At 42.6% G+C, this 15,000-nt stretch overlaps 1 protein-coding gene across 1 annotated transcript in view; it reads right to left on the bottom strand.

The window, feature by feature from the left end:
• Positions 1-2,900: 2,900 nt before the first annotated feature.
• capn7 (calpain 7) overlaps positions 2,901-15,000 on the bottom strand; it is a 16,298-nt gene continuing 4,198 nt past the window's right edge. The window contains exons 9-21 of the mRNA XM_080857809.1: positions 14,732-14,825; positions 13,433-13,579; positions 13,093-13,199; positions 11,401-11,521; positions 9,663-9,807; positions 9,420-9,519; positions 8,823-8,958; positions 8,450-8,525; positions 7,984-8,129; positions 6,075-6,137; positions 5,847-5,977; positions 5,119-5,211; positions 2,901-4,063 (exon numbers count right to left, since the gene is read on the bottom strand). Coding sequence (XP_080713935.1) covers positions 3,919-4,063; positions 5,119-5,211; positions 5,847-5,977; positions 6,075-6,137; positions 7,984-8,129; positions 8,450-8,525; positions 8,823-8,958; positions 9,420-9,519; positions 9,663-9,807; positions 11,401-11,521; positions 13,093-13,199; positions 13,433-13,579; positions 14,732-14,825 — 1,504 coding nt within the window. The 3' untranslated portion in view covers positions 2,901-3,918. The remainder of the gene's footprint in view (positions 4,064-5,118; positions 5,212-5,846; positions 5,978-6,074; positions 6,138-7,983; positions 8,130-8,449; positions 8,526-8,822; positions 8,959-9,419; positions 9,520-9,662; positions 9,808-11,400; positions 11,522-13,092; positions 13,200-13,432; positions 13,580-14,731; positions 14,826-15,000) is intronic.

A 15,000-nucleotide genomic window follows, 5' to 3' on the forward strand; every position in this document is an offset into this window, starting at 1 on the left:
GCTTGTGTTGAACGGGGTGTAACGCCACCATTCGCTCCAACCCCAAACAATCCCTACACATGACATCCACCACCCCCACACCTACTTATTCTGTGTGCAAAGGAAATCAGCCCCCCCAAACCCCCACCCAACACTCCATGTACTCATGACATTAATTCAAGACTTTCATGACGCATGTAGATGGATGTCGGCAATATTCTGACTCACTGCTTGAAGAAGGTTACTGAGGGTCTACAGTGGCTGTACCAACTAATCTTTGGCAGGAGGAGACAAAGGTCGTTGGAGAACTGAAGTTGTGATTGAGTTTCTCAGTGGGACGTTGGACATTTGATGCGTCATCAGTTGGGATACACCTGAAGATGGAGCATCTTACAGAACAGCAGGTTGCACACCACCGTGCGATGTTAAAGAAAGTATTGCTAGAGGTTAAAGGCCTTAAGAGAGAGTGAAGGAGTCTTCACCTTATGTTCAAAGGTGTATTGGTGTCAGATGTACTTGGGTAAGACACATGGATGTGCCTTAGTGTGTGGAAATGGATAGTGGTGGCTCTGGTTAAGGTGAAAAGGGTTAATGGTTTAAGGTGAAGTGTTTCTAATAAATGGTAAAACTGTTGGTGAGGAATACATGTGAATGGGATGAAAAAGTAGAAATCAGATGAGCAGGTGTGTGCAACCAGAAGGAGACTTACATCCTTTCTTGGCCATGTAAATACTCTGCCTTTGCCTTCTGCAGTGCTGTGTGTAGACTGCCTGGGTCCTAACTCCTACTTTAAGCTTGAATCACGGCAGCTGTGCCAGCTGTACACAGACACAAACACATGCATGCGTTGATATGGAGCCTCCCTCTGCTAGGGATACACAAAAGAAGCAATAAAAAGCACGTAGTGTGATGCTGGCCCATCGTCGGTGCCCAGTACCCTGGACAGGGACCTTGGGCTGAATCTGACTCGGTTCTGGGTTCTCCTGGAGCACAGATGCAGTAGAAGAGCAATTTATCCAGATCGTCCCTGTGCCCATCCTGCTCACCAGTGCTATGGGAGATAAATGGGTACTCTTATCAGAGTTTGGCAGCGTGCATGCTCCCTCATCCATCTCCCTGTCTGCCCCATCCCAAAGGTCATGTGCAAAAGCAGCATTGCCGCTGGGTGACGTGTATGTGTGTGACTATAATACTGAAGCAATACTACTATGTATGGTGTGTTTTGTGATATTGTACTGATGTCTTGACATATGAAATTACTTGAGATTGGATGGTCAGAGCAAACTATATTTCTCCATTGATGCTGAGTACAGATTGATACAGGCAGGCTTTAATGTTGAGTAAGAGTTCTTGGTTTTCGATGGCAAAAACATCCATCTGACCTAACATTCAGAATAATGGACAATGGGGTAAGTGTAACGCACTGTTGGAGGAAATGACCATGACGAAGAAATGTTGTTTCACTATCAAGCTTTCTATTGTACAGCTGCCGCTGCTAGTCTTAGAGCCAATTTAGAGTGTCTAGACTAGCGACAGACAGCAGACAGTGTGGTGTTTTCTGTGGCCTTGTTCCAAGACAGTAGCTGACTTTAGTGGAGTGGATCGAACCCTTATCGAGTGGGGATCCACACCACACCAGTCCTATAATCAGCTACGCTCTGTGTTCTGTTGAGCCGTAGTATGGCTTTGTATACTTCTGTGCACTTTGTGTCACCGTCATGTTAAATGGGTCTCTTCATGTGTTACTCTGTGTGTAGTCTACATGGAGGGTTATGAACATACACAAGGTAGAATCCCTCATTCCAGTATTTTTTGTCAGTGTTTTGTTTTGTTTTGTTTCTGCTACAAACTGCTCAAACTGTTTTTTGGGTTTCTTTTCCACAGCCTGTGTAAGCATTTACAAATGGAAATAAAATAATAAATGTGAAGTGTAGTGCAGTGCACTGACCTCGTCAACACTGACCTCGTTCACAACCAGCTATAAAAGACCTGCTGATGAACTCGGCACCTTCGTTATAAATTCCTTTAATGATTAATCAGACCGGCTCTGGTTGCTGATGCTAGGAACTATGGACAGCAGTGAGGTTTGACATTAGTGATGAGTGATGGGGAGCACAAGCGCAGACACACAGACTGGAGACAATTCTGCTGTCAAACAGTAATACTCATAGAACAGAACAGAACACACCCACATTCCATATAGTTCACATTATAGTAATTATAACATATAGTACATTAACAGAGGATGGATGGATTGTCCCGTGCTGGAAGTGTTGTGGTGAGGATGGAATTTTTTTGACCTAACTACAAGAGCAAAAAAATATCAGTAACCAGGAGAAAGCAACCTCAAGAAGCTCTGCATAATTCTGAAGTGATCTCTGGCACTTCGTAATTCAGTTACTCCTCAATGTAAACACTTTTTAAATGTGCCTGGATCAAAGTGTGTCTAATGAGATGAAGGCTCTGAGGAAAGTTGTTAATCTACTGTATACAATGCAGAAGCTGAGACAGCACTCTTTGGGCCCATACAAGTGAAAAGGCCCTGTCTTGATTCCAGGCCCCTCCCTCTCTCTCTCTCTCTCCACACACACACACTCAGTCTCAGCCACTGCTGCCGTTGATGTTGTTGTTTTGACTACGTCCTTTGACTTTCATTAGGACTGTGTGGCACTGACTTCTCCTACTGTTTACCACAGGGGAGACCAAGCAGTCTGGCCACGCAGTTGTTAAGCACTTTGAAAAGCAAGCTTGTTTTTGAAGTTGTGCTGAAGCCTGTTGTGCTGAATTTGCTTCAATTTTCACAACACATTAGGGATTTTTCCCTACACTCAAGTTTGTTAGTTAATATACATCTTTATTCTTAGTTTAGTAAATAATGAACATACTGCAATGATCAACTTGAGAAAATAAGGACACATTGGCAGGAGGGTATAACTGTGTATATTTGCTTTATGCTGGTGGACAAGAACAGCTTGTGATATACAGTATAGTGTGTATTGCTGATGTACATGGCTGAGCCTTCACACAAAACAAACAGTCGTCTTCAAAGGCCTAATGAAGCAAAAAATGCAACAGGCATACACAGTACCAGAAGAATATCATATAGCTTCACTTTGTATATATTACTTATTAGGCAATAGATTTATCTGAAACCTTCATGGAAAATGTGGCACAGATATTCCTGTACTCGTAGAAGTGTGCAGGTCTAAAATCTAGAGGAACTGTATGAGCTGAGCGAGCGGAACATGGATGCAGAGCATGGATGCATTTAAGGGTGCAACAGAGTGCCCCCCCCCCTCCTCCCCTTGGTGTCAGAGAACAGACGTACGGCCGCCTCCTAGTGCAGTGCGGTGAGAGGAGTCAGGTAAAGCCCTTAGAGGAAGTGCACACCCTTCACAGGCACCGGGCAGCCAGTCTGATCCCTCACTGATGCTGCTCTGGTGGCCAGAAGACATCATCGTTAAAGATTACATAAGACATCCCTGTCGAGGATGCAGTCTCCTGAGAATAAATATCATTGTCGACGTTTGGGTCAAGTGCTCATCGCATCGTTTATTTATTTCCTTGTCAGAAGTGCAGTCTTGTGTGTGTGTGTGTGTGTGTGTGTGTGTGTGTGTGTGTGCGTGTGTGTGTGTGTGTGTGTGTGTACCCAAAACTGAATAAATAGTTTGTCGCAAAGACTGGCCGAAGGATGTCAAAGGATGCCTCATCTGTTCATAAAAAAGTAATTGTTGAGATAAGCAAGCTCACATCACAGGTCATGATGAAAGAAGCAGCCTCCAACCGAATCATCTCCTTCATGTCTTCAGTCTTCATATCAATCTTGAGTAAATGGCAATACCATTTTTAACAGTCACACTAGGGAGGAAGACACCCGTTTGAAGTGACATCTGGAGATGTCTTTACCCAGCTGTGGATTCTCTAATCCCCCTCTCGCCCTCACTGCAGATGGGACACACGGAGCGGTGTGGCACTGCTGAAATCCAGGAAGAAAGGGCCCTCCTGCTTAGCCAGGAAGGTGGTGGGGATGACGTTATAGAGGCCAGCAGGGACGTGCTCCAGCTCCAGGTAGCAGAAACCACACCTGAAAGGGATGGACATGTGTCAAACAGAAGGGCAAGAAAAAGGAGTGCAGTGTTGATGTTGATACTAAAAGTTAATGGGGTATCTGATTGAGGCAAGAGCCATGGGGTTACTGTTGGGTCTGAGGAGAAAACTAAAATGGTGTAATGGGTAAAGCTCAGCACAAATATTGAGGTTTACATAGGTTTAGTTTCCAAAGAATACTTAGGTCCATGTTTTTATACTACTGAAGATGGATATGGATAATGAATCGAGAAAACAACAGTATGATATGAACATCTGTCAGCTATTAGCTGGCTGCCAAATCAACCATCTTGCATCTTGTTTCCTGTGTTACCCTTAGAACACAAGTGTGCCACTGACAACAAATAAAAACCAGTCCACTCGACAACAGACTGCTTTGTAAATAATGCGTGTAGAAATGACATACTAAAGATTAAAAACAGAACCCCAACAGGGACTCATGTGCAACTTTAAAGTCGCCAGGAGAATTGAATATCTTCCCCTGACTGAAACAACATGCTGCACAGAAACTTGACAAACAGAAACACACACATTCAGAGCAGAGTGAAGGCTGCTGTGTATTACAAGAAACACTGAACAGACTGCCTTGGCACTGCGTGGTCTGGCTGGGCCAGGGCTCAATGCCAAATGTCAAAAAGCATACTCATCAAAAGACTGACCACACACACACATGCTACACACATTTAGGGACATGCTGTACACAAGCTAGTTGTTCCTGATATGCATTCCTTGGCACATTAACCACACAGTCTGTATTAAGAGCTGCAACACAGACAACACATAGCCTAAAAGGATGCTGATGAAATGGATCAGTTTGAGGTATATGAGAACAGGGAGATTCTGCCATGTTTAAGTCTCTCATAAAAAAAGAAATGATAGGGTAACATTTTGATTTGCAGGTCTTCAGTTTGGAGAGAAGTCCTGACCTACATGATACTACACTATCCATCTTGACCACTGTGCTTGCCATGGGTTCTTCCTGTCATGGCCGCCTTGACACACAGATGCTTAAGTCAGAAGGTAAGCCTTTACCGGTAGTCTCCACTGCTCTTGCGCTGGAAGCCTGCGGGTCCCGGTTCTCCGACAGTAGACACGGTCAGGACCTCAAAGCCCACGCTGTATTGCCTGAGGACAGACCGACACAATCGATCACACTTAAGGGCTGTGCGTCACGAAGCCCCCCCCTCCCAACACAAACACACAACGAACAGTGTGAACAAGATTCTCTGCTTTGCAGACAGTGGCAACTCACGCTAAAACAGAAACAACCACACAAAAATGTACAAAAAAAGTGACAGGTGGAGATAGAGGTGGTAGCAGCACAGGATACAGAGGGAGCAAGAGAAGAAGGCGGAAGAAGAGGAGTGAGTGTAGTGACAGAGAGACTCTGAACACAGGCTGAGTCATCTCAGCATTTTAGGAGTATCACTGAGTGTTTTTGGGTCGCCACATGCACTTGTGTGACTCATGTCTGATTGCACAGTTGTTACTGAAAAACCCACACATAGGACAGCTACACATTTAAGGTAGTCATGTTTTTGTCTCCCATTAAATGTTTAAAAACATAGTAATCGAGTAATCTAATCCTGATTTCTATGTTACAGTGATTAGACATGAGACAACAGACATGGCACTATGTGATAGACTTTGGTTGGTGCATTGCGTCCTGTCTCCAGCTAGAAAGTGTTGGATGTTAAAACTAGATAAACAGTGCCCTCTTATGGCCAAGAGGCAGCACTGCACTGCATTGAGAGTCTCACCTGGAGCCTCTCAGCTCTATGAGCAGTGGCCCGGCCTTGTCCACATTGAACTGGTAGATGGGGTTGTGCTTGTACGACTCCTTGTAGTTCCCACAGCCTCCCGCGCTGATCCCTTTCCATTGGCCGTTGATCTGAGGAAAACAGCAGCAGCTCTTAGTTCAAGCCGAGCCTGATGGACCAAAGCTATGCGCCTGAACCACGTGCTCAGAGAAGGGGGTTGAGACTTACCCTTTTGGTGTTCGTGAAGGGCGTCGGGATTTTGGAGAAATTAAACTTGCACACAGAGTAAACCTGCGGGAGAGTTTAGGTGTGATTAGTCAACGTTTCGGGCATTAGAGAATAGAGTGCCTACAGTGCTACTCACACTTACTGAGCAACACTTGAGCAACACTTGTTTTTGAGCCCTTATGAGAGGCCCTTGAAGACTCAAGAACAACACGATGGCAAAAGGTCCCATAAGTGCTGCACATGTTTCCTGTACATTTTGGAACGGAAACAAGGCGGCTGGCGGGCAGATGTGTTGAGGCTCGGAGAACTCCGTTTACTCCTTCAAAGACTTGATGACTGAACGAGCACACACACATGAACACACACATACACACAACCCAACCACAAACACACATGCACAGCACCAGGGCATCAATACAATGTCAGAAGTCCGGACAGAAGTGTTTGATGTAATATTTATCATGCTGCTGGGGTGCTGTCAGATGTAGGCAGCACCCATGGCTTTCTGGTCAACACAGCCAGGAGGGATGATGGAGGGATATGGGGCTCCTCCTCAGCTCTTTCATCCCTCCATCATCATCTCTCCGTTTCATTACTTTCTCCTCTGCCTTTAACATTACCCTATGGAACGATTTCACGCAGCCAAATCTCAAATCCATGCATCACATTACATTACAGCATGTCTTCCCCTTATATCCTCACTATCTCAGACACACTGTTTATATAAGCATACACATTGTCTAAGAGCCTGGGCTCCAAATTCAGTGTCAGAGTGCTACCGAGAACACTGATATTTGGCCTTACATTGGTGCGAGACATAAGAGATGTTTGGAGAAGAGTAAGGCTGAGTAGAGTTAAAAGAGGAAAATAGTGCAATCAGAAAAGCGAAATAGGCTGCAGGCAGTTATAATGGATCTGAGTTTTCCTCCACAGGAAGCCAGCCAGTGGCTGCATCCATCAGCCAACACGCCACGCAGACACATAGAAACTGCCTAAAAATGTGCTTTGTTTTGATGGCCCATTCGATTCATCTGAATTTAACTTTTTTTTTCAATTCATGTGCACAGAAATGATTGATGATCTAGATACGCAAGAGTGAAAAAGTAAGAGCTGTGTGGTAAATGCTTAATAACTGATATGTATTAAAACATATCGGGTAGAACTGTGTAATTACAGAACGTATTACTCATAATAATGTGATAGACTTCAATGCAATCTGTTAATAATCAAATGTCTGTTCAAAGATCTTACAAGAATCAGATGATTTACAAAAGCCATTAAGAAACAAAGATAAACCGACAATGTTGTTTAACTCATCAAGTAAGAATGTGTATGGTTTGGTTGATTTCAAGATTAAGCTGTTATATTTTCATGTTTGGCGTTTAAATGATTTTACTAAATGTAACTAAAATGAGATGTGAAGCGAAGACACTTTCTGACCGTAAAAAGTTCTCTGGAGAACTTGGCACAGCGGTGGAGCGAAGCTCAGCACCTCCAGGGAGAGCGAGTCTCGACACCGAGGACCATCCTAGATTTATAATCTTTTGTTTCCTTTTTAGATAATTATTATTTGACCAGTTTTCCACTGAATACACCAACTAAAAACACATCAAACTACATTTTTTAACTTTTCTTGTTTGATTCTTCTCTCCAAAACTTGTGACAGTTGAGTAAGAAACTCCTCATTTTTTAACCTTATAACTAGGTATAAGATGCTATTAATGCCGGTCCACAGTAAACAATCTACCTTTCTGCAAGGTGAGCTTCAAAAGCAACCTATGCCCTTAGATATACTTCAGGGCCAAACCACTCTGCACAACCACAAAACTACACACACACGCACAGACACTCTCACAGTATAATATAAATGCAACTCTAAGCACACACATTCAAACAAAGCCAAACTCACTCGTAGCGTGTAGTTGATAGTGTTCTGCTTCTCGTATTGGGAGACAACCAGTGTAAAGGTGTGAGTGCCAGGATTGGTCAGCTTGATCTTGGTCAGATAGTGAGGACTATTGATGCGGACGCCATCAATGAAGGGAGGCGGGTCCGCTGTAAGGGCACACAGAAAATAGTGTGAGCTCACACCTTACTAGTGTTGGAAAAGAGAAGGGGTTACACAAGGATAAGGTCACACACACCTAACTAGTGTTGTGAAAAGAGAAAAAAATTATCCTTACACTTAAAAAATCTTTACCACAAAAATAATCTTAAAAGGGCGTTAACATTCTGGGTGTGAATTAGACACCTCTGTGTTATGGACACGTACACTATAAACACTGTACATCATGAAAGCAGGATATAATGATACCAGTTATTGAAACACGTGTGTTTATCTCCAGTATACCACTTCCTCTTACGCTCCTACTCACAAGGGTAATACACCTTCTTGCCATCCGTCTTGTAAACTACTAAGGTAATGAACTCCCGATTCTGCGCAAAGTCATCCTGAAGAATGAAAAATAAAAGAGCTTAATTACATCTGGGCAGACCAAAATATAAAAAAGAAACATTGCCCTTTTTTCCACTTTTACTGTGAAACAGTAACATACTACATAGACTTTATCGGGCATTATATAAATACATTCTTGATTCTCCCTGAATAAATAATGATGATGATGATATGCATTCCATATGGAGCCTTAGATCACTGGAAGAGGGCATGTCGTGGGACCATCAATCATTTCTTCTCATGCTGCCTGCTTACCAACCTTGTCTGTGATGTGTCTGGTGAGCAGCACCAACCTTGTCTGTGATGTGTCTGGTGAGCAGCACCCACACTGGAGCTCCCCCTTGTGGACACTGGACCTCTAGTTTGTATTGCGGGTTGTTGGCGAGGCTGTAGGCGTCCTTCACTGGACCCTGCTTTGCATCCCAGCTACTGCAGAGTGAAAGAAGCAGGCACAAACAGATCAGTATCAGCTCATAGTTTGCTTGTGCAAGATGAAAACTTCATCCTTACAAGGCGCGGTTATGACACCAGTGGTACTATATAAATGACACAATCTCATGTCTGTAATAAACTCAGGACAAGCTAAAAAGACCAAAAACCCACAAAGTATATAAATACACACACACACACACACACACACACACACACACACACACACACACACACACACACACACACACACACACACACACACACACACACACACACACACACACACACACACACACACACACACACACACACACACACACACAATTACATGACATAATAACGCAATTCAGGTGTGCTAATGTTTCCAGCACTAAGAATATGTACAATAATATAAATAATTAAACATTAAAACAAAAAAGTTATTACTGAAATAAAAGATGAAATAAAAGATGACTTACCTGTGAATGCATGAAGACTCCTTAAAGAGCGCAGGGTTCCAGCTCATGTAGATGACATCGTAATACTGGCACAGATCCTCCCATATAATCCAGAACACACCTGTTGCACAGGCAGCCAGTTCAACAACATGGAGAACGCAACAGTAGATTGACTCTAGAGGATCTTTTCTCTACAAGCTATCTGGCAGTTTGTGAGGCGAAAGCAAACCCATCAATGTAAACACACGGGCATGTTTTTTTTACCATTGTCAAACTTCTGTGCCATTTTGGGGTCAAAGTTGAGGTACTTGAGGAGGTCGGGGGTCCAGTTCTTCTCGTCCCTTTCGCTGTAGCGCCCCTTCCACCTGAGGTGGCTCCATGGGTTCTTGAGTTGCAGGAACCGTTTTCCCTGCACCAGGCAAAAAATGAATGAACGGAGGGTCAACGAATGAAGAGAGAGGAGAAAGGCAAGATGTTCTTACTTTAATTTCCAGATGCTCCAGATGTAACAGAGTAAATCAAAGCGGACAACATTAAAAAATTCAATGTAACAACAATACCCAATTCCAAGGAAATGGAAGGACAGAGTTAGTAAATAAATCTGTCTTCAGAGGATGGGAAGGATTGCATGATCATCCTTCATCAAGTCATTGTACCTCTATATTATGCTATTCATGGTTTTGCTTTTATTGATTTCTACGGCCTCAGAAAACCCTCTTGGGGGTGTAAAAATGTCTTTTACTGCACATCTGTTACTAATAGGGATAAAACACTATAACTATTAACACGACTATGGCTTTCATGCCCCATGCCCGTAGCCAGGGGGGGTTCGGGGGTTCGGACGAACCCCCCCACACACTGGGAGGTACCAAAAAAAATATAAATCAAAATGATCAAATCATCCTGCTTGACAGCCCACTGGCTATAGTACTCAGGCGGGAAGCTACTGGGAGTGGATCTGAGACACGTGTAGGCCTCCTTCCTTTGCAAATCAATGTGACGCCACCCTTTTCCCTAACGTCGCTGTGCTCCTGAAAATCGCATGCACTATCCCTGTCATGTGAGTGTGAAAGGAGCGCAAGTGCGTTACGAAGGCTGAACAACTACATGAGACCTTCGATGGGAAACAGCAGGCTTTCTAACCTAGCGCTCCTTCATATCCACTACGACACTGAGGTAGACCTGGACGAAGTGGTTGATTGCTTTGCTCGTCTCCATCCCCGTAGATGAGAACTGGACAATCTGTTGCGATAAACATGAGCAATGCATGACTGTATTTATGTTATCTCAAAGAAGAAGATCTAGATGTTGAGATTTAATCTAAGCTGCACACTGTTTCATTAAGTGATTGTCACACCCTTTGTCAATGACCCCTGACGGATTAATCATAATGATGGACGTTTATCATGTTAGATTCTTTAAAACCTGCGGGTGAAACACTAATTACCTTCAAAGCTTAGGAGTTGCAATGGCAATTTTCTTTTTCAATTGTACTTACGCTTACAAGGGAGTGCTGAAACAGAATTGTACCCATGTGATGGACTGTTCCCACCATAAGTGGTTACTTTCTGATAAGATAACAATGTTACTTTAGCTAAATTGTCTTTCTGTGGTTTTATTACACTTTCTGTTAAATTCTGACATGTTCTTTGTGGTCCAATACGTAGACACTACTGTATGGCTGTCTACCAAAATGCGTGTGGAGGCATTACGAAAATGTATATATGTATATAATAAAATACTGCTTAAGACAGTTTTTGGCAGTCTCCATTTCTTGCTTTAAAATCGCTCAAAAAAGCAGGAAATGCCATTTCAAAGGGTTGAAATTTCAAAATTTTCCGGGGGACCTTCGGCGCTCATTTGTCCCAAATTATTAAATTAAGAACCCCCCCATACAAAATCCTGGCTACGGGCATGTGCCCCAAAGTTAGAACTCTGACTATGTATTCTTTTTCATGTGAAGAACAGAGCAGGTAAAGAACTTTGACCCCATACATCTTACCTTGTACTCTCTGATCTCTAGAACAGCGTAGGCATGAGTGGGTACCAATCCCCACTTATCCCCCTCTTCCTCCGTCATCACCCCAGTTGCCGTGGTGATGAGGACATCACCTCTATGAAACCTGTCCAAGCGTGATGAGTCAATGGAAAGAGTAAGGGGGAGGAAGATCAGAGAGAGTTTATTTAAACTTATCCTGCCTTCGCACTTGGAATTTCAAGATTCCCCCCGAAATTGAGCGTGATACACAAGCCTTTGTATGTGTGTTTTTGAGTCACTGGTATGGATGGATGGATGTGTTGGATGTTTGTGCATGCAACATATACTGTATATGGGCCATTCTACCGAATTGATGCAAAGTCATGTCGGATATATTTAGAATTTTTTTATGGTTTATTCCCAAAACTTTGTCCGTATGTATATTGTACCATATCTAAAGTACACATATCTAGTAAAAGAACAGTCAAGTTTTATATTGTAATTTCAGAATGTGTTGGAATGTTTTTCCTCTTCCAAAAATTGTCACTACCGAAACATCACATTTACTATAGTAAAAAAGTATTATTATTGACCTGTTCAGATTGTGTCCCTTCTCTGAAGAGTATTTTTACAAATATTTCTTGAAGGTTTTCACAATGAAATCCATAGAAATGAATTTTTTACCAAATTTTCAAGTTCAATTTATCTGTTTCGGTAGTGACTGCACTGTTTCGGTAGTGACTGCACTGTTGGATGGATGTTAATTTCTCTCCCAAAATCATCCAAAAGGTGCTCTGGGCCGCCCTTTAGTCCACACAACACATTTATTTACAAATTATGGGATTGAACTACTTACCATTTCATTTTGTCACTACCGAAATCATCTGGTCACTACCATATTTCCATATACCGTTTCGGTAGTGACTGTTTCGGTAGTGACAATTCTAGCTAACTTTAAGCATAAATAAAGAATTCTAGCAAGCACACGGCTTGCAAACACATCTTTGAAGAGGTGAACACACATACAAACATAAGATTTTCCATGAAACCCCAAAAGGTCTACTTAATTGAAGAAAACATGCGTTTCGGTAGTGACAATTCTTAAGATTACACGTCGATTTTCAGACTTTGGAACACATTATATAAAAACTATGGGATTTAGCTACTTACCATTCAACCATGAGGGACAGAGATGCAGTGTCACTGCATGGTCAAAAATGCAGAGTCGTGGCTAAAACACAGGCTCAGCCAATAGACTAAAACTCTTGTGTTTCGGTAGTGACATGAAAACTAGGGACATCATTTTTGAGTATAGTAAATTGATTTAAAAATTAAACCCACAATAAATCTAAATATTCCAAGTTCTGTTTCAACCCAATCATAAAGATCTTTGAAATTAAATAATTGAAAAAAATCTAAAAACATTGAAAACTGTTATTTAAAGGCATTGAAATTTAGATGTCAGGGTTGGGGACAGCTACTTCCCAATAGAAACTACCCTATAAATGATGATTTTGTATATATTTAGCTTTTCACTATCTCATGTAATGCATTGGGTTTATATAGACCATAACATTTTCTAATTAAATATCTATGCCTAAATACCTAATTGTTTTGTAAATAGTTTTTATTGTTGAACTGCATATTACACGAATTCGGTAGAATGGCCCATATATGTGTGTGTGTGTGTGTGTTGGCCCAGTGTTGAGATCTCACCTCTGAAACAGCATGCGGAATGTGTCATCCTTGCTAAAGGACTGATTGTCTGAATGCATGGCCATGCGCTCTGGAATCCAGCCAGTGAGCGCGTGCAGATCAATATTCTGGAGGACACAGAGGGAGAAAGAATCTTGGCAAACAATCCCACCAGCACCACAAACTTCCATCACAGTGCTGATGCTTTTCAAACAAAGCACTGGCCAAGGGGGGAGTGAGCAACACGCAACAAACTTTATGGAGCCCCAAGGAGAGGCTGGCCGTCCTGAGCCCTAGAGGCATGGACTTCAAATAGGCTAGACACGAATGGAAAGGGCTGAAGGAATAACACATTACTCACGGAGTTGGAGCCAGGGAAGTCGTATCCTCCCATGACCTTCATGTAGGCCTTCTCTATGAGGGAGACCCACAGCTCATTCCTATTGCTGGAGTACGAGCACAGCAGTTCTCCATTACGGTCCACTGGCAGGTAGTCATCAATGATGACCTGAGGCAACGGACAATCATGTTCACAATTAGGGGGAATGCGTACTAATCATAGACACCTACTGTAGGTACAATTCAATGTACTGAACAAAAATGACTCTCTGTCGAGGGCCGTAACATGAGGATACGCTGTTAACCAAGATTGTGTGTAAGAAACTGTTAATGTTTCAATTCGCTGAAAGGCTACAAGTATTAAATAACACCAGATATCTAACAAAGAGGGTTGCCATGTCTGCTCAGAGTCTGGTGACATCCTCAGCCTTGTGCCATCACCACTGAGCTGGTACATTTTGTGACCGCCTCTGAGACATTTGATGCATCTATACTGTTGATGAGCCTGCTGTCAGAAGACAAAGACAAGGACAGCTGGACGGAGGAGCGGGGTGACGGTTCAAAACTAGTCTTTGCGGTGTAAGCACAAACATTTCACTTTAATCCACATTGACACTGCCATAGTGTTAGGCTTCAAAACGAGTTACAGTTTTTTGGCAGTCAGAGCTTCCTATAAAAGGGGAGGAGATGTAGGTGACTACAGCTGTTTGCAATGTGATCAGGATGAGCCTGGCTTGAATTAAACTGACAAAGAAGTACTTTTAATGTTACATTTTTTCACCTTTATAAAATGTAGACTATTTTGACTTAGTTTTAAACTAGTGTTATATAGGAAGGATCTACCTGCCACCACTTCTCAGAGGAAAGGCTGGCTGCATCCATATCTAACTCTAAGTTGAGTCAATTCAAGGGCATTTTCTTAATTAAGTTGTCAACATGACCTTCATGATGAAGTGATTAAATTGCCTGAAACATTGTTTGCAATGAAGTGATTTATTGAGTGAATTTAGCATGTGGTCACAATCTTTTCCCCCCTGCTATTTCTTTGGCAGCCATTCTCCAAATACTACATTCCACTTTGATACAAAAAACGTGCATGAAACCACTCAACAGCAGGTCAGAAATGTATCGAGTGTGAATTGTGTTGTGTACTAGCAGACTGCTAAGGACAGCAGGAAAAAGAGAAGATCGGTTAAGTAAATAGCTCTGGAGTGGAACGTTACAACAGTTGCTTGGTGAACCTAGATTTGACAGGCTACAACATTACCAAAATGACCTATCCAGTCCTTGTTCAAAAGTATGGCAGAAAAAGTGAACCTACCTTTCTAGGCACACCGTTTATGTGCAGCTTGACCATGTACTTCCCACATGGATTATACTCTGGCTGTCCTTTCCTGTTCTGAGGGTAGATGATGCTGCACACACGAGGAGACACAGCAGGGTGGTTAGTAGTCGTCAATAGTCCAGTGTCACAATGAACAAAACACACACAAAGTCTTACGAACCTGAGTCACCCTACACTCTCTATTTTTGGTCAAAGCAGTTGGAAGATGGAACCTAGCAAAGCTGTGAAAACGGATGAGCTAGATA

The sequence above is a fragment of the Sprattus sprattus genome (assembly GCF_963457725.1).
Source record: "Sprattus sprattus genome assembly, chromosome: 19".
NCBI classification, from domain to species: domain Eukaryota; kingdom Metazoa; phylum Chordata; class Actinopteri; order Clupeiformes; family Clupeidae; genus Sprattus; species Sprattus sprattus.